The sequence below is a fragment of the Trachemys scripta genome, chromosome 5 (genome assembly GCF_013100865.1).
Source record: "Trachemys scripta elegans isolate TJP31775 chromosome 5, CAS_Tse_1.0, whole genome shotgun sequence".
NCBI classification, from domain to species: Eukaryota; Metazoa; Chordata; order Testudines; family Emydidae; genus Trachemys; species Trachemys scripta.
The window spans coordinates 88,771,283-88,791,026 of NC_048302.1; the positions used below are offsets into that span (position 1 = coordinate 88,771,283).

At 44.6% G+C, this 19,744-nt stretch overlaps 1 protein-coding gene across 3 annotated transcripts in view; it reads right to left on the reverse strand.

Moving 5' to 3' along the window:
- Positions 1-19,506, reverse strand: part of PDGFRA (platelet derived growth factor receptor alpha) — a 50,237-nt gene extending 30,731 nt beyond the window's left edge. Inside the window, exons 1-5 of one of the 3 annotated variants that reach the window (XM_034771897.1) lie at positions 19,326-19,506; positions 9,717-9,777; positions 7,634-7,948; positions 1,291-1,554; positions 994-1,124 (exon numbers count right to left, since the gene is read on the reverse strand). In XM_034771897.1, coding sequence (XP_034627788.1) covers positions 994-1,124; positions 1,291-1,554; positions 7,634-7,948; positions 9,717-9,765 — 759 coding nt within the window. In that variant the 5' untranslated portion in view covers positions 9,766-9,777; positions 19,326-19,506. Of the gene's footprint in view, positions 1-993; positions 1,125-1,290; positions 1,555-7,633; positions 7,949-9,716; positions 9,778-16,746; positions 16,771-17,646; positions 17,869-19,325 lie in introns of those variants that run through there. The other 2 variants (XM_034771898.1, XM_034771896.1) reach the window with 2 other exon arrangements.
- Between the last annotated feature and the right edge of the window lie 238 nt (positions 19,507-19,744).

A 19,744-nucleotide genomic window follows, 5' to 3' on the forward strand; every position in this document is an offset into this window, starting at 1 on the left:
GAGGATTCTTAATATCTTTTTCCTGACAGATCATACCCATTTCCTAGTTCCTATATTCAGTGTGTGCTAATTCTGAGAATAATTCATTGGCAAGGGCAGGGGTGGGAGAGGGGGTGTTCAGTTGAGAATAAAAATATTTCAAAGAGAAGACAGCACGTGCATATTGAGGGATGGGAACCAAAAATATGTTGGGGATTGTGTGAAACTAGAATGATTGGCAGGAGACTGAAGTTATGAATTGTAAAACTGAAATAAAATGAAACCTTCCTATATGAAGTATTTTTTTTTTTCAGGCTCTTAATTTTTTTTAAATGAAAGCTGCATTTCTAGGTCACAATTATTCTGCAACTTTACAATAACCCACAATTATCAGACCTTTTACACAGCAGCACACCTGCACTTTATGTGGAGCACTGACTATAAATGGGATTTCACTGAAGAGAAACCTTCACTTCAGAACACACGTTATGAGAATTTGGGACTGATTCTCCTCTCACAACAGGTTTTCATTAGTGTAACTCCACTGACTTTAACTGAGTTACTCCTCATTTACACCAATGTAACTGAGAAAAATCAGCCCGTCTGAGACTATGACTTGAAGAGAGTCATTTTAGAGTCAGATTCACTTCACCACCAGTGTTGTATGCAGACATTTTGACACATTTCCAGAACATTCCATTTTTGTTCCACCAGACTTTCTAAAGCACAAATTCACAGAGATTTTATTCCTTCAACGCTACAATCCCACTCCCTGATAACGTCTTATGCTCCCAGTCACCCCTCATCTCCCTTGAATGCTTTGCATTCTTACTAACATGAATTCTAACACCTGATACTGATTTTCTATAGTGATAACCTGAAAATAAAATAAATGGTTCTGTTTTCTCTCTTCCTCTGTCCTCGTTCTAACAGTGAAGCACTGACCCCTTCACATCCCCATATTCCTCACCAACTGATAACTACAATTATGCAGAAACAAAATGAGATATTTACCACTTTCCCTGGATAATTCCACTGTAAATTAACCACCTCGTTGTCAAAGACCACACAAGTTACAACAATCGTTTCGCCTGTTTTATATACAGTTTTAAGGGCCTCAATCTCAACTGGCAGCTCTGAAGTAGCTGAGGGAAAAAGAAAGAGAGTGTACCAAGTTTAAAAACCATGTGCAGTATATGAATGGTGGACTTCAAGGACTAGATTCCAATTTCGTTTACGCAATTATGGTACAAGCAAGAAGAGAATCAGGTGCAATATTTTTACTCTCCTTTAAAAACTGAAAAAGAGTACCTTTCAAAATGTAGATGAAAAACTGATCTGACTTGAACTCCACTTCTTTAACAGTTGTTTGGCATGTGTATGAGCCTGCAGGAAAATTTCCTAGGAAGCCTTGTTTGCTGTCATAATAGGCATATACGACCTTGGCTTCACTGTTAACTAAAGCTACTTCAGCATTAGGGTCACTTGTACGACAAGGGATAATGGTGGAATCACCATCTTCTACTAGGATGAATTGATCCTCTGGTAGTAGAGGAACGAAGGGTATATCTGGATCTGTAAAAAAGATATGTATTTTTACATTATATCATTTTTAATGTATCCATAGTACAAGAATGGAGACATCAGCAGATAATTATGCACCTTGATAGAAATGAATATATTTTGTTTCTTTACTTTTCCAGCAATTTCCTTTATCATATGTAAAACCACAACTATGTTAAAGTCACACACAGAGTCGACACACTCTCACCATAATGACATTTGCCATCTGATGAGACATGTAAGAAGACATCCCAGTAGTCCAACTAGTAGTCAGGATCTTATGTAACAGAAATGTACCAGTCTGGGAAGTTTAAGGCCTCCAGGAAAAAGAGAAGTGTTATTATTTCCTCTGGATGTGGCTCTAGTGGAGTTTTCCTACAATGCTATTCAGAGGCAAAAGGCAAAAAGACAGAAAACCACTAATGTTTAGGTGTGAAAATTGTTGCCCATTCTTGTGGGATAAAATAAAAATGAAGGGCTACACTCTGCCTTTTGTTATGCAACCCCACTAACAACAATTTCCCGCCAAACCTTCAGGGTAGAAGTCCCATCTTCCAGCTCAGGGGCCTTGATTTATATTTTGGATCTACATTAATTGACACACACAAAAAGGAGATTAGGCTGCTTAGAATAAATGTCCTGGCTTTCACTGGTGTAAACCACTGTGATAGAGCATGAATAGCCCAAGGACATATCTACACCACCACTTTTGTTGGTATAACTTAATTTGCTCAGGGGTGTGAAAAAACACCCCCATGATGGAAGCACCGGTGTGGACAAGCTCTCCTGTCCGCAGAGAGCAGCTACACAAGCTGACTCACCACTCTGTGCACTTTGTAAGAGTCCCCACATGAGGCAAATTGATGAGACAACCCGGGAAGGTGATTAGCCAGTTAACAAGGTGATTCAGCTTATCAACTGAGGACAGTGAAGAAAGAGACAGGAAGAGGATGAAAGGGCTAGAGAAGTCCATGATATCAGGGAGGTGAGAGCTCTCCCCCCTCACATCCTGTGTCTGGAGAGGAGGTAAAAGCCTTAAGCTATGGGGAACAAGTGTTTGTATAGCACATTGTAAATAAAGCACATGATGTTGAACTTTCCACAGGCGTGTGTGATTGTAGAAAGGAATCCAAGGTGAGGGAACCCCAGTCTCCCCATTCCAGTCACCCATCATTTCCTTCTTTTATTCTGACAGCTTTCAGAGTAGCAGCCGTGTTAGTCTGTATCCGCAAAAAGAAGAACAGGAGTACTTGTGGCACCTTAGAGACTAACAAATTTATTAGAGCATAAGCTTTCGTGGACTACAGCCCACTTCTTCGGATGCATATAGAATGTCCAAGTACTCCTGTTCTTCTTCTTTTATTCTAATTCCTTTTCAACTGTAATCTTAGAGCCCCTGTAATCAACGGTAAGAGTTCCTGAAACATTCATTTTATAAAAAACACTTTTTAATGTTCCTCTCCCTCCTTCTCTTCTGCTTCACCCCCCCCCAAATAAAAAGTATTAGAAACCAAAGACATTGATTGGATTAGTTTTCAGCTAAATTAGTTAGATTGTTATTTTAAAATATTTCTATCTACATAGCTGATTCTATGTATTTCTATGTGTCCATCACCATGGTACCTCGGTGTCATTAACTATGGTTGTTCCATGTGGTTTCTCGAATTATGAGGCACAACCATAAAAAGGCAAACAAATCCCCAATATTTTTTAAAACCAACACAATGTACCCCAGTTCCAATAGCCATCCAATCCAAATTCGGTTTAAAATCTAATTACAAAACATACCCAACTTTAAAACAGCAGCTCTGAAAATGATCATAATCTGCCACTTCTAAACACACAAATAACTGCTGCAAACCTAAGAGCTTGTGAGCCAAGGTTCATCATCAATTTTAATAATGAGAGTATAACACACTGGCAGGCTCCTTGTAACAACAATCCAAACACAGCACTATAGAACTCATATCCACTCAACTCAGTACATTTGCTTTCCAAATGTAATTAAAAACAGAAAGAGGCTTCACTTAGGTTTTTTTCCTGCTTGTATGGCTATTACATCCTTATGTAACAGTCATAAAGCATCCTGGTTTTAAGAAAGAAATTTGCTTTCCCCCACAGCCCTCATAATTTATTGTAGGGAAAGGAATTGCTTTGCACAAAACAAAAAAACAAAAAAAGTTCATGGTGGAAACAGAAATTTTCCTAAAATTAGGTGAAAAAAGATTAACTTTTGCAACAGTGTCAGCTGGCTCTTTAGTGAGGGGAAAAAAACTACAAGATGCCTATGCCTTGCAGATCTGGTAGGCTCAGGTCTAGGGGACTGTGACAGAATGTACGCCTGTGTCCACACCCTACCCACTGTTGTAATAATCTTTGTACAAAGTATGCCTTGCAGGGTATCATCTGCAAACTCATTTGCTAGTCAATATTCTCCTGATAAAATATGTGTGACAACACTGTAGGTGAAGTTATAAGATTCCACTGTATGGTGATCTTAACACATGTTCCAAACTGAGGTTGGCAAACTTGTCTGTCTCAAACAAAGGAATGTGCGCTCTGATTACTTTGCATTTAAGCAATAAACAAAGTCATCAAGCAGGCAGGGTAGACAAAGAAACCTCAAACAGGTAAGAAAAAACAGCAGGGAACATCCTTCTCCATAGATTTTTTGTCTCCTGAATCTCAGCTGGAAATGTTTTCCAGGAGGGGGACTAACACTATAAAAAGAGACAAACACCCCAAAGGAATCCCTCCTCTCTTCCTCTCTCTCTCTGTTCACTGCTTAACTACATCAGAAGCAGGGCCGGCTCCAGCATTTCTGCCGCCCGAAGCAAAAAAAAAACTGCGATCAGAAGCGGCAATTGGGGAAAAAAAAGGCCGCGATCGGCAGCGGCAGTTCAGAGGCAGGTCCTTCACTCCTACTGGGAGTGAGGGACCTGCCTCCCCAAATTGCCGCAGGTGCCGCCCCTCTCCCTTGGCCGCCCCAAGCACCTGCTTGTTAAGCTGGTGCCTGGAGCCGGCCCTGACCAGAAGGGACACAGGAAGCAGCCATTGAACTGGCGAAGGGATCCTGGCCTAAGAAGTTTGGTCAGTAAGACTTCTGAGAGCCTGTGGTGAGAAAAACATTGCTTTGAATGTAACATAGTTTAAGTTAGGCCCCAGCTGCATCTTATCCTTTCCTTATAACCATTTCTGACTTGCATTCACTTAAAATCTTTCTCTTTGTAGTTAATAAACTTGTTTTATCTAACCCAGTGTGTTTAAATGGATGTGTCTGTGAAATTCCATTTGAGGTCACAAGGTGTATGCATATTATTTCTATTAAAGGAATACAGACTTTGTATGAATGTGTATTGTCTAGGAGGGGGCTGGACAATACAAGACATACATTTCTGGGGGGAAATCTAAGACCTGGAGTGTGCTGAGGTCACTCTGCAGTATAACCAAGGCTGCTGAGGCCAAGGAGTGGCCGGCTGGCTGCAGCACACACACATACATAGCTGGGAGTGACTTGCATGCTGGAGGCTGTTTGTGAGCAGTCAGAGACTGCTGAGCTGGAATTGATATGCAAACTAGACACAATCAACTCCGGTTTGAATAAGGACTGGGAATGGCTGAGCCATTACAAACATTGAATCTATCTCCCCTTGTAAGTACTCTCACACTTCTTATCAAACTGTCTGTACTGGGCTAGCTTGATTATCACTTCAAAAGTTTTTTTTCTCTTAATTAATTGGCCTCTCAGAGTTGGTAAGACAACTCCCACCTGTTCATGCTCTCTGTATGTGTGTATATATATCTCCTCAATATATGTTCCACTCTATGCATCCGAAGAAGTGGGCTGTAGCCCAAGAAAGCTTATGCTCTAATAAATTTGTTAGTCTCTAAGGTGCCACAAGTACTCCTGTTCTTCTTTTTGCGGATACAGACTAACACGGCTGCTACTCTGAAACCAGTCCAAGCTGGAGGCTACAGCAGCAAAGCAGCGTAAAGGGCACCACAGGTTAGAGGGCAGGGGTGACACAACTACTCATTAGTTTGGATTGTACCCTGGTACATCACAGGAACATAAAAAAAAAAAACCTTCTTGAAGGAGTCTTCTGATATCTGTCTTCATCTTCCTTGTCCTCGAGCTAATAGTGAGCTATTGCACTATCCAGCAGCATCATTTTTGTAGTGGGCCACTTAGAACTGACTTGATACTGAGGGATAAAGCCCACAGGCTCTGCCCATGCTTCAGTAACTGTCTTAAGAACAAGTGTTGGTGCTGCAAGTTTTTCATGGTAAATGTAGAGGGAAATCATGGAAGAGTCATGCTAACATTGCATGTTATGGTCTATAGAAAACCCAAATGCCATTGCAAAACAGACTTCAAAGTTTTAGGGCACTTCACAAAATCTCTGATACTGCCTCTTTCCCCTTACATAATCTTTTTGTAGTCCAGGCATCTTTTTTTTCCCTTCACAAACATGTTAAAGTTTTACAGGGTGACTTGCAACCTCTTTTCTTTTCCCTTGTTTTCCTGTACTGCTCTTGCAGGATAACACTCAGAATGCTCACTGCCAGTCTACCAGTCTGGTACTTTGTGTCCCTGCAGTGCTGTCTCTAATCCCCTGTTTCCCAATAGAACCCCAGGCAGTCCTGTATAATGCTTTACAAAGGCTCTCAATAAAGTTTGTAAAGCCATTTATCTTCACATCCACCCACTTGCTCCCCCATCCACCCACTCATCCTCCCGTGTCCCACACCAAAATCCCCAGATGTCAAATGTTATAGTCTCTTCCTTTTTAAAGACGTTGGCGTTCGTGGATTCATGTGACAGTCAGTCATAACTCAGCTAGTGACTCCTATTACAGCCATGACAAATAGGTTTAATAGACTTTTGACTCCAACCTCAGAGAATTGGCAGACAGAAGGACATTCTATGACATCCCTACCCCCCAGAGTGTGTGGGGGAGGAGGGGACGAGATGGGCACTTCTAAAAGGGAATGGGAAGATTACCAGGGGGGGTGATGTTCCCTGAGATCCCTGTTGAGTGGTGTTCTTATTAATAATAATAGTATAATACCTAACTCGGTAGATTCAAAGTGCTTTATGAAGGAGGTCAGTATCATCTCATTTTACAGATGGGGGAAACTGAGACACAGAAGGGACGTGGCTTGCCCAGGGTCACCCAGAGGGCAAGAGGCAGAGCCGGGAATGAAACCCAGATCTCCTGGGTCATAGTCATGTGCTCTATCCACTAGACAACACTGCCTCATTGTTTTTGCCACTGTCATTTCTTTGGGTCCAATAGATTTTTCCACTGTGCATGAGAGGAAGTTTGGGGGCAGGAAAGGCAGGTCTTGCTGTGAAAATTGTGGCAAATGATGCATGAAAACACCACATTATTTTGCCAGACTGGCACTCACTGCCATTTCTTGTTTCCACTTCTCTCGTGACAGGCGTTCCAATACAGCTACATCTTACTAATCGCCTTTGAGTCCTACACCCTGTAAATATGTGAGCATCCGCCTGCACTGCAGTTCAAGTTTTCTATCAACTAATACCTTTCCACACTTCAGATATTTGAAAGTAGCAATATATAGCCTCTGAGCTATCAGTTCAAATCCAATTTAGGTCAATAGAGACCAAGAGCCATTGCCATTCATTGACTATATAGTGGTATTCATGAAGTTAGTTGGTCTCAGTACAGGTCCCAAAGAACACATTACACAAGCCACCACCAAAGAGTTGGCATTAGTGTTCCCCTGGTTGGAAGCCTTAGCAAAGAAGCCAATAGGCATGGAGACAACTACGTACAGTGTGCACTCACAGAGCTGGTCTCCATGTCTGAATTGAGGTATCCACTGGGGGAGCACTGCCTTTTTCCTGCGCTTTGTGGAGAGAAAGCTTCAGCCTCCAAGACTGTCAATTCATTACTTTTCATGAGAACTAATTCATACCAAACAAAATCAATGTGAAGAGGAGCATGCCCAGCCCAGATCAAGAGGTTGCTCTCCATTTAAATGCTTAATAGGATCCTTGATATTCCTACAGAGCAACCCAGGCAAACCTTTCTGCTGTAACACAGCATAACCCACTCACCAGGCACATAGATGTAGATATCCTTCCCCTCCACCTCCCCGTCCTCCTCTTGAGTATGATTGTAGTAACAAGTGTATAATCCGGTATGAGCAGCTGAGGCATTCCCCACTTCCAGCAAAGTCACAAAGAGACCACTGTTGTTCTCTTCATTTCTAATGTCTATTCTGTGGCTTCCTTCAGCCATTGGGTATTGCCAGGTCACTTCGCTGTCTCCAGAGCATTTCAGAGTAAACGAGGCATTCAGTTGCACGACCATTTCATCTCTATTCGGAAGAACAGTCGGCAATGGAAGCTGGCAGAAAGTTAGCCATGGTCCTGTCAAAGGAAATGAATAAGTAACCAGTTACTAAGCAGAACATGCTCACCACATATATGTGAGAAAGGATGAGTGATTTATCTATAAAACAGCCATGTTTATGAACAAACCAGACATACTAATCTCTCTGTAAATGTGCCCTTTTGAAAGCAGTCACAGCATTTCCCTATAGAGGGCAAAATAATTCCTCTTTGAACCTCTCAGACAAAATACTGTTCATTTCAGTTCAGTCCGACTTGCATCGAGAAATGAAAGACAAAGAGTTTAAATTAGCGATGGCTCTCAACCAAAACCCCAGATCCAAACAGCCCCAGACTTTGGGAGCATTTTGTGCTAGATCAACACCTGTATCTGAATATTACAGCTGACCTCTATTTCTGCAATGGGCTACAGAAGTAGCTTGGATCCAAACTTTGGTTATGTCTCCACTGCAAAAAAAAAAACCCAAAAACCTGCGGCTGCAAGTCTCAGAGTTTGGCTCTACAAATTTGGACTGTGCTATGGTGCTAAAAATAGCCATGCAGAGATTCCAGCTCGGGTTTTTAAGCCCACCTCAAAGCCCAAGCTCCAGCTCAAGCCAGAATGTCTATGTGGCTATATTTAGTGCCATACTGTCAGTCTTGCAAGCCCAAGTCTGTAGACCCAAGCTCTGAGATTCACTACTGTGAGTTTGGGGCGTGAGGGGGGAGCATTGCCATGTAGACATACCCTAAGTGGCTCAGGCCCACCTCTAGTTGAAATGTAGGGAAGATATAATCAAATAAAACCATAATTCATTGAACAGGATATTGTAATGGAGTGCTTTTAATGTGCAATCTGGATTTACAAGGCCAGGTTCTCAGGTTTGGGCAAGTTGTACTTTGGCTGGCCAAAGGCTGGCTCAGTCCCCACCCTAAGTGAGAATCCCACCCAGCACCACAGCCCCCGAGACCCCAGAGAAATCATCAGGGAGGTAGATAAACGGTTTGTATGCCAGAGGACCAACACAAAGCAGGTTTAGTGTAGCCAAGGACTGGGCCCATCGTGGTCTCTGTTCTGCTTCTCAAGCCATTGCAAGTATTTTACCTATATTAGCTAGTAATGCTGGCCTTTTTTATATTTGGCACTTTGAGGCAAAGCCTGCCCTGCCCCCCATTTCCTTCTGCTGATATGGAAGGCCTGCTCGCCAGTGCAGTTATGTGGCACAGAGTAGGAGGATGCAGGGATCCCACCCAGGCAGCCTGCATTCTGCTGCACATCATGGAGCTCTGCTCCCATGTGCTGCTGAAGAAACTCTGGCAGGAGAGACGTGGCATGACTGGTGCATCAGCAGTGACACAGATCCACTGGCCAAACCTCTTCCCTCCGGAGAGAGAGAAGCAGCTGCAGAGGTTACTATAGCCCTGAGGCTACAATAGTACCTTCACAGTGGATTCCATTCCCCTCCACAAGGGAACTCCCTTGTATCATATCCATTTAACTGGGCTGCTCACAGGCACCAAGCTGTGATCCTTAATCAGTAACAAAAGATGGACTGTCCATAAAAATATGAATATTTTCAGTAGATTTAATCACAGGCTTGGGACTGTGTTCCCGGCAGCTTTTATTATAATTAATGTCAGAAAAAAAGAATTTACAGCCGCTTGACTGATCATCTGTGCTGTAATTCATGATCACTGATCACACTGAAAACAAATCTATCTGAAACATTGACTGTAGAGCATTGATTTAAGCCCAGATTTACAAAGGAGAACAAATGAAGCGACACAGGGAATTTAGGAATGTTACCTGTCAGGAGACATCCCAGGAGCAGGAATGTCCTTGGGGAAGTACCCATCACTGCGGACAACTGAAACAGAAAAATAGAAAAGCAGGAAAAAGTAAAGTTAGTGAACTGATTGATAAAAGCAATGAGCTATTTGCAGTGCTTCTGACTCCATCGCCAGTTTAGGAGTACATACTGCATATTGCATACAGAGCTCTCTCCGGGAAAGGATATGGACACAAATTCTGCACTCGTGGCCCAGTCGTGCTGAGCACCTTCTGCCCACAATCCCTACAGCACCTTGCAGAACTGGGCCCATAATTACATTGCTCTATGCATGGAGTAACTCCACAGAAGTGAATGAAGTTGCAATGGAATTACATCGGTGTAACTAATGGCAAGATCTGGCCTTTGGACTGCTTACAAAATGGGATGGTAGCAATTCTGAGAGAAAGAATATATTTAAAACCACTTTCTATACTACAAAATACCATCATCTGCTAAAGTTCTATTTTACCACTGTATCTACTCTTTAGCTTGTTCAATAAATGCATTTGTTTCATTTAATACGAATTCCCTTGATCAAGAGACCTTCTATTTAAAACACACGCTGAAGCTCTCTAGTAAAACACAAGAGAGAGCACAAGACTGCAGCTGTGTTTCTACAGTACCTCTTTTCCCAAGCAGCATGAAGAATAATGGATTATTTGGAGTTTTCTGGCCTTCTAAGCTATACAGAGCAAATTGCCATAAGACAGCAGGCAGTGTCCAAGGGGTAATTGCAACAAATAACTGTCTATCTACACTATATCCACGGGATCTCCTTTGTCCGCATGCTTATTGACCCCCTCAAAGAATTCTAGTAGATTGATGAGGCATGATTTCCCTTTACAAAAACCATGTTGACTATTTCCCATCAAATTATGTTCATCTATGTATCTGACAATTTTGTTCTTTACGATTGTTTCAACCAATTTGCCCCGTCCTGAAGTGAGGCTTACTGGCCTGTATTGCCAGGGTCACCTCTAGAGTCTATTTTAAAACTTGGCGTCACATTAGCAATCCTCCAGTCATTTGGTACAGAAATCGATTTACATGATAGGTTACAGATGACACTTAGTAGTCCTGCAATTTCACATTGAGTTCCTTCAGAACTCTTGGGTGAATACCATCAGGTCCTGGAGACTTATTACTGTTTAGTTTATCAATTTGTTCCAAAACCTCCTCTAATTACACCTCTTTTTGGGTCAGTTCCTCAGATCTGTCACCCAAAAAGAATGGCTCAGATTTGGGAATCTCTCTCATATCCTCAACAGTGAAGACGGTCTTTCCTGCCTCTTGCCACATGTGGAACAAACATATAAAGCAGTGTTGCAAACCAAAATGTGTTTCATACATTGTGAAGGACTTGAGCAGTGTGGTGGCAACATAAAGATTTACAAACTACACCTCTACCCCCATATAACGCTGTTCTCAGGAGCCAAAAATCTTACCGTATTATAGGTGAAACCGCATTATATTGAACTTGCTTTGATCCACCGGAGTGCACAGCCTCCCCTCCCCCCAACCCTCCCCCCGGAGCACTGCTTTACAGCGTTATATCCGAATTCGTGTTATATTGGGTCGCGTTATATCAGGGTAGAGGTGTACCAGCTAAAGGAACATATGCAACAGCTTCAGAAATTCAACAGACAGCATTCCAGCAAAGACAAGCCATTCAGTCTGATTTTGCAATTAACAATAATGGCCATGTGTTTATGTATCTGCCTCCCACTGATAACAGACTCTGGGACATCAAAGAAGTCCTCTGGTTTCAGCCTCTTTTCTCACTTTTATCACATTTATATCCTGTATTTCTTTAGATAAAGTAACCCACTGTACATCTTTAAAGAATTCCCATACTCTGCCTTATTGATTTGACTGCTAACAGCTCGCGTTCCCCAAGACAGTGTTACCCATACTGTCTGCCAGGTTTCCTTTTGCCTTTACAGATAGAAGGATCTCTTACCACAATATATTGCTTTTATGGACTATTCATTGAAAACAATGCAGTCTATAAAGAAATAATGTGGATCTTATTCTTCCCTTACCCTGATGCAAATCTGGAGTAACTTCACTTGAAGTCAATGAAGCAAGTGATGCTGGTATAAAAGCAGTATAAGTACATGGAGAATCAGGCCTATAATACCCAGTGTAACTATGGGTGATGACACTATGCTGTGACATAGTCAAACAACTTAGCTACCATGCAAGCCAATGGGAGCTAAGTGCCTGAATCCAATGCAGCAATGTAGGGATTTACTAAATGTTCATTGACAGACTGGCTGCTCTTTGAGATCTTATTCCTTTGATACCTTCCATCGATGACATATTAACCTATGGGACAAGGTCCAGAGGAACCTACAGCAACTGAGAAAGAGAGAATAGGGATACACATATGATTCTTCATCATGATTCCAGTTTGAATGGAATTGCACATTGTCATGCATCTAAAGAACAATGCCATGCCAATGGGTTCTTGCATATGCTTGCTTTGCCTGTTTGCCTAACTCAGTACCAATACTTTAGGCAAACTATTGGTGGGAGTAAGTATATTTAGTTCCAGCCTCTAACTGGGCAAAAAAAAAATGTCTCATCCCAGACAAGAGAAAGAGTTAGTCCATCCCAGCCCTCCATGCTCTTTATTTTAACTATTTTCATTTAGTCAGCTTCAGTAAACACCCCAGGTTCAGTTCAGAACACCCCACGAACCTAATCCTTATCTGATGTAAATTGAGCCAATAGAGCTACACTAGCTGAGGATCTGGGCCAAGGTCATAAGCACATGTGCAGTGTATGCATAAATATGGTGTGATTCTTCATTCCTTGTACACCCTAGGACACCCACTGATTATAATGGGAATAGGGAGGCATGCAAAGAATGTTAGATCTGGCTCAAATTTCCAAATTAGTCTGCCAATATATATAAAGCAGAGTGTATAGAGTAAAGCAGTAATTGTATTTATTTAGATTTTTTAAGTGATCTACATTAAATGTTAATATTTCAGTTACTTATTTAGATGATACTAAATCATGAAAGGAATATAATCAAAATCTTTATTTATAAGGATCTGGTATGCCAAACGGTTGCTATCAAATACAATGCTTAGCACCATGAGTAGTCCATTGAGTGTGGTGTGTAATTCAAAACAAAATTTGTAAAATTTGTATCCAGAATGTTGTGAACCTTGATGGAAAAATCCATATAGAAAATAATGAGAGACCCAGTCAGTCATTCTGCACATGCTAGAGGGAAAGCACCAGCACTATGGGGAGGAAAGAATGATATTAATCTTTCATTCTGTCATAAATTAGGCAAAGATCTTCACCAGGAAAGTAAAATTGTATATCCATCGTTAAATTACAGAAAATAGCCTCATTTCCCATTTGGTACCAGTCACCTGCATTTAATCCAATTGGCCACATGATGGCAGTGTTGATCCACACTAATGCAGCCAAACTGCATTTCTTTGGCAGAAAGGAGCGTCAGTCTCAGAGGTGGTAGATGGAATTTGAACGACTCCAAGTCTCCCTGGATCAACTTGAAACTGTCATTTTATACGGAAATTATTTTAACTTCATATGAGCAATAGTCTTGGTAAAAAGATTTGATCCTGCAACGTTTACTCACACCTGCAGTACTAGTGGAGACTGTTGCAGAAGCAGGTCAAAATACTATTATCTCTTCAGGTTTTGGAAACATAATGATGAGATTATCTTAATTTGGGAATGATTTTGATGCATTTAGTGCAGGTTCTCCCTAAAACTGGCTTCTCTGGGGAAGCTCTGAGCTTTTCCAGAAAAGGCTGGATCAAGGTAAGAAAAAGGAAAATATTGGATGAAAATGGTGTGCTTTACTATGTTGATGTAAATATGTGGACACTGCCCCCTGTAACTTTTCTTAGTCATTGGCTCCTTTTGGCCGCCACAAGCAGCCAAACAAAAAACAAACAAACAAAAAAAGCCGCGATCACGATCTGCGGTGGCAATTCAGCAGAAGGTCCTTCGCTCCGAGCGGGAGTGAGGGACAGTCCGCCGAATTGCCACCGAACAGCTGGACCAGCCACCCTTCTCGGAAGTGGCTGCCCCAAGAACCTGCTTGGTAAACTGGTGCCTGGAGCCAGCCCTGAGTGAACAATAGCAAGTTCTGAAGATTTCCGTGCATGCTAAGAGGAAAGGACAACGCAAACCAAAACCAAAAACACTTCTGTGTCTGTCCACTTAAAATACACTAGCAAAGTGCAGTTTAAAATTAAATATTTTTTCTTAAAGAGAGGGTTGCTCTACTGCTCCTTTCAAAATATTTACATTCAGGGTGGCCTGAATATCTCTCCTGTACCACAGCAAAGTAACAGTTATTAAATACCACAATGCTCAAACCACTGAGCTATCCCTCCCCCCAAATATTATTAAATAGTTATTAAATATCAATTCTAACTCTGTATTAAGTTCTTACAGTGTGTCCAGCACTATACAGGACATACAGGCAGCAATATCTGTCCCAAAGAGCTTACAATCTAAGACCCTAATCCTGCAGTTCTGATGAATGGGGCAATCCCCATGTTTAGCCCCTTTGACTTCATAGAGAGAAATAAAGCTTTCCCCTTGCAGATCAAATTGCAGGATCAGGGTCTAAATTTTTAAAAAAGAGAAGACAGTTTAAAGTGGGAAACCCAAAGGAAAGTTTAACTTGAAAGCCTGGGGATGGGGGCAGGAGGTTCTGTCTGTTTGCATTTTAAGCTATTAGCACTTTTGGGGGGGGGGCGCAGTGAGGCAGTCTTCGGAAAACCCTGCTCTTTGAAACAGCTGAAACAAACCTCTTTGGCTCAAGGCCATCATTAGATATGCATCCAAACCCTAGTTTTGACCCAGAGTACAATACAAAGAAAATGAGGTTGAAAATGCACCTTACTACATCCTGCTTTCCTTGGTACCAAAATCTGTATAAACCACCCTGCTGTATGAAGATCTCTTTGTAGCCTACACATCTGGTGACAAATAATAGCAAATATGGCCCCAATCCTACAGTCAGAGCCACGCTGGCAGAGTTCTGTGCGTCCCCTCCCCACACACACTGATGTAATTGCAGAAACAGAGCCATCATTTAAAAGTAAGATGACCAGGGGAACCTGGTGTTTGGGGATTCTGAAATTCCCTTGAACTTTTTACATATACTTTCATGCTTCTTGACACTTTATCAAGTTTTTGGACATATTTCTCTTCATTCAAATCATTGCTTAGCCAGGGACATTTCTTTAAAAAAAAACTGAATAGAAGCTAAGAATGAAGATGCTTGTTTGAAGATCATATTCCCTGATTCTAGGGCATTTTTTTTTAAAAGCCAGATCTCCATAGTTCAAATTTTGCTTGAGCCAAATGGAAGGTGAACCTCAAAATCTTCGATTTCTGTCCTAGAAATTGTTTTTGTCTGATCCTGTCTCTGAATCCACTGACACAGCCCCTGAGTCTGGCTGGAGTGACATTGACTTCACGAGGATTCTGGGTTGCTGCAGGGAACTGCACTAGTAGATCCCATGCCAGGATCGGCCCCTGAGATTGGAAATTCTTGCGGTCAAGAACCATAGGCCTGATTCCTCAGTGTGTTGCTCCCGCTTTACAGCAGTGTAACCCCACTGAAATCAAGCAGTGGAACTAACCTAGGGGACGGTACTACTCAGACACAGTCTAGAATCTGGCCAATATGCCGTAAACATTGTAGGGCTCAGGCGGTAACCATAAGAATGACTGCTAGGGGGCAGTACAACACTGCAAACGGCTTTTGCAGAGCCCAGCCTGCCCCAGATTGGATAATCTACTCCTGCCTCTTCCCATGGGAAAACATTGTCTGGCATCATCCAGCCTATCCACCACCTCACACCACACAGGCACCAGCCCTGCTCTCCGGCGCTAGCCGTTTAGCTAACGCCTTGTCCCCCACTCCCTCCCCAGAGCTTTGGGGCTGCCGAAAGCAACCTCAGCACTTCTGTTAAACCAGGCAGGCTTTGTTTGCGGGGGAAAGTTTCTCTGGCTGCCTTTTTTTAACTGTCGATGCTAACAAATGGTGAACGGTTAGGTATGTTCTCGCCACCTACATCCCGCCCCCAGCTTTATGGGAGGAGGCTGAGATGTTTCCCTTATGCACACACGGAAACGTATGGCACTAATTGCTGGCAGGGAAAAAACTGCAGAATCAACATTCCTATAGAATATATATATATATATATACACACACACACAGCTGAAGGACGGAGCTCTGTAATTCTTCCCTTCCCCTCCTCCCAGACCTGACTCAGATGAAGAGGCCACTAATTTCCTTCTCTCCCTATGGGGCGCAACCAATTCTCTGCGAGAAACCAAGGTTTGAGATTTCAACCTGGAGGAAACTGTGTCAGATCCATCAAACCATTCTTCTCCCCAACTCCGCTCTCACTAGGTCACGTTAAAATTTCAGTGTGGGTTCAAAACCAAAGTACACACACTCACACATATGGAAAATTCCTGGAGAACTTAATAGAGATGAAACCAGTAAAGTCCATGGAAATTGAATAGGGTGCTATGAAAACTACTCTAAAACCCCCATACATTTCAATAAAAAAATGATGTCCTTTATTTGAACCAAAATCCTATGGCGGAGAATATAATTCTGGATTACATTCAAAAAACCAACCGTGTTGACCCCTTTCTGTTAAAGTCTACAGGACTTTGGCATTATGGCTTGTATGCACACACACATACACAAACAGGACTCAGCTGGGAAGCCCAGTCAGTCTCCATTGCCAGAGAACAACTGGACATTGTAAAGACTGCCTTGATGTTATCAGTTTGTTTAGTTTGGGGGGGGGCGGGGAATGTTTACATTCACACTTTCAAACCCCCTGTTCTGTTTTTTAAACGTCTGGCCAACGCTTGCCACTTATTGACTGACTCCGAGATAGTGAAGGCCAAATGATGCTAGGGTACCCCGAAGCGAAGAAAGTCAACACATTTTAGGGAATACTTATCTATAATGTTTACCATATTGGAAAAAGCCGAGGGAGCTGAGAATTAGCGAGAAAGGATTAATTTAAAGAGCTCAAGAACAATGAGAGACCCCAGCAGTGACGTCAAATTTCAGCCACTTCGCTATTTTCATAGGAAACAATAGCAAGACCTTTGCCAAGCTGAAGCAACAACCCTTAGGCGAGCCAGACAGAAACGAAACAAGAGGTGGGGAAGAGCCCCACAAAATCGGTCTTCACTGGGGTGAGTCAAATGTTTTCCAAGCGCCACATTTCCTTGATCTGTCGCGCTTGTTCAGAACTTCTTTTTCAATCCCCTCCCCAAGCCTTAGGGGCCCACTTCAGATACGAATCCTAGGCCACACTATTCCATGTGCCAGCAGATCTCCACAGCGGCTGTGGGGAATCTGCAGGGTCCCCTAAAGCCGCTTTTCCTGGGGGCTTGAAGAGGTTAGGGATTCACTCTGTCTATGCAGGATGCCCGGTCTTCTAGGCGATCCGAGGCTGAGGACTACCCTGCGCAGATAAAAGCGTCCACTAGGGATAGAGGGAAAGAGTTTCTCCCTCTGCCTGACCTCAAACCTTCTCAACCCGGGAACGCTCCATGGCTGACACACGACGCAGTTACAGCTGGACGCGCTCGGTGGGGCGAGCGCAATCCGCATTCCGAGGACCACCTGTCTGATGAATGGGCACGGAGAGAGAGGTGTGCACGCCAGACATTTCACTCCCAAATCTGCTCCCGGGGATGCAGTTGTTTGCAAGGCGCTCTAAGCAGGGATTATTGGACATCTAGGTGGGACGTCGCCAAAGCAATTGGAGAATTTGCATGTGGTGGGGTTGAAAACTCCGGACAGAAAATACTCTGTGATCCAGGCAGCAGCGCAGTTAAAGCGGTGTTTGTCATTGTAATTACCTCACAGGAACTAAAGGCAGCACGCTCTCCTCTGGGATTTACCCCAGTCTCTGTTCCCAGACGTGTTGCTGAGTCTTGAGGGCTGGTGCTGGCTCCTTAGATCCATCCATCTTGCTCCAAAACACGGTCCAGCCCTGTTCTTAGGAGTGTCTACTCGCTTGTGGGTCCCAGTCCAAAAATGTTGAGCAATGCAGCAAAGAGCCAAGAAGCCATTGCCTAGTCGTCTCGGGACTTTTCCAGGGGACTCCAGCCTGGCAGGGTCAGCAAGTTTCAACCTCAGCGCCCGACAAAATCCAACCAAACACCTCACAAACACCGCACAAGGGCTGATGGTCCCTTACACTCCCTGGGCACAACCCAAAGGGCTCGTCCGTCTGGGCTGCGGCGGGCTGCCAGGGACGGGGCAGACAGCTAGGGGATGCTGGCAGCTCTGTGGCTCTGGCATCGCACGAGGAGCGCAGCTGGGTGTGTGTGAACTGGGACACCGCCAGGTAACAGCCCAGAGCGCAGAGTTCAGCTTCCCCGCTTGCAGGGAGAACGGAGAGCGAGGTGTAAAAACCGCCGGGCGCAAGGATCGGGGTGGGGGATGATTTGCCCCTGCAGACACACAGTCCCCCGCCAGTGGAGGGGGCTCGAGGGGTAGGAAAAGACGAGGGAGGGACAATGGAAGAGAGGGACGGCAGATCGGACCTGATGGAGGGAAGGAGGGCTAGATAAAAGCCAAGGGGGGATTGGGACCACGGCGACCAAGGGAGGGTCCGAGAAAGACCCTCCTCTTACCTCCGCCAAGCCCTCTCAGCTCCCCGCGTACGCTGCCCCGAGAGCTGATCCGAGCTCCTCGGCAAACTCGCCGCTTCCCTTCCCGTTACGAGATTCCTCCGCCGATCCCTGTCTTCACACAAAGGGCTTCACTCCAGATTGGCGATAGGGGGGCGCGGAATCGCTCCCAGCCCGGCGGCAGGAATGCGGCGCGGTGGCCCCTCCGCCCCAGCCCAAATGTGTTTGTCATTAGCGCAGCCTTTCCGCCAGCGGGGCAGCCTCGTCCAGACAGGGGCCCCGCGTCCCCCGAAGGGTGGTCCCCGGCTGCCGCCCCCCAGTCCGGACTGTCGGGGGCCCCTGGCCCCGCCACTCCCGGGAGATCGCTGCTCTCTCCCCTGCCCCCAGGCCACTGGAGCTCCTATTCCATCCATCTCCGGAGCCGAAGGGGATCGGTCATACGTGTCCATCCTTCGCTCCTCGACCAGTGCCCTCGCTGCCTTTCTCGGGGTCCAGCGAGTGCCCCGACCTCGCCCGCCTCCCGTCTCCATCCAACCCCCCATTGCCCATCTCCACAGCCCTCTCCAACAAAGCGCGCTGCCTCCATTCAGAGCGTTCTCACTGGAGGGGGAACGCGTCACCTTCCCGGGATAAACCACCTTCCCAGCCCTAGCAACTCCCCGTGCGAGCCCCGCAAGGAGGGAGCTGCCCGCCGAGGAGCTAAAGTCTCCAGCGCCCTTTGAGTCTCAGGCGCAAACTTCCAGAGTTAGGGTTTTCAGCGAGGATCCCCTGAGATGAGCCGCCCCCGTGCCCTGGCTCTCCAGTCCACACAGGGGCTGATCCCCAGCAACCTTCCATTCCTTGGATCCGGATCGGCAACGTCCACTGGAATGAGCATAAAAAGTGGAACTCCCCCCCCTTACCTTCCCGTTCACACGTTAATCCGCAATGAAAAGTCTAGAGAAAGAGTCAAAAATATGTCCACGTCCTCTCTGACTTTTCCTCCTCCTCCTCCTCCTCCCTCGTTCCCTCCAGTTCAGACTGCAGTGCTCTCAGAGACCGCGTCTTGTAATTGATTCGATGTTAGAGTCCATCCTTCCAAAACTAATCATTTGCTTTAAGTAAATAGCTGTCAGGAAGTGAGCCCCCCCCCCCCGCCCCTTCAGAATAAGAGCCGCCCTGGTCCGGTCCGCGCCTGAAGCCCAGCCTCCAGCGGCTCTTACGCAGGCAGGGGGGCCAGTCAACCTCCAGCCGGGGAGAGGAGGGGCGGCAAGTGGAGCCATATGGCCGGGGAATGGGGGGCGAATTTGAGAGTTTTGCACTGCAGGGGGAAAAAGTTTCC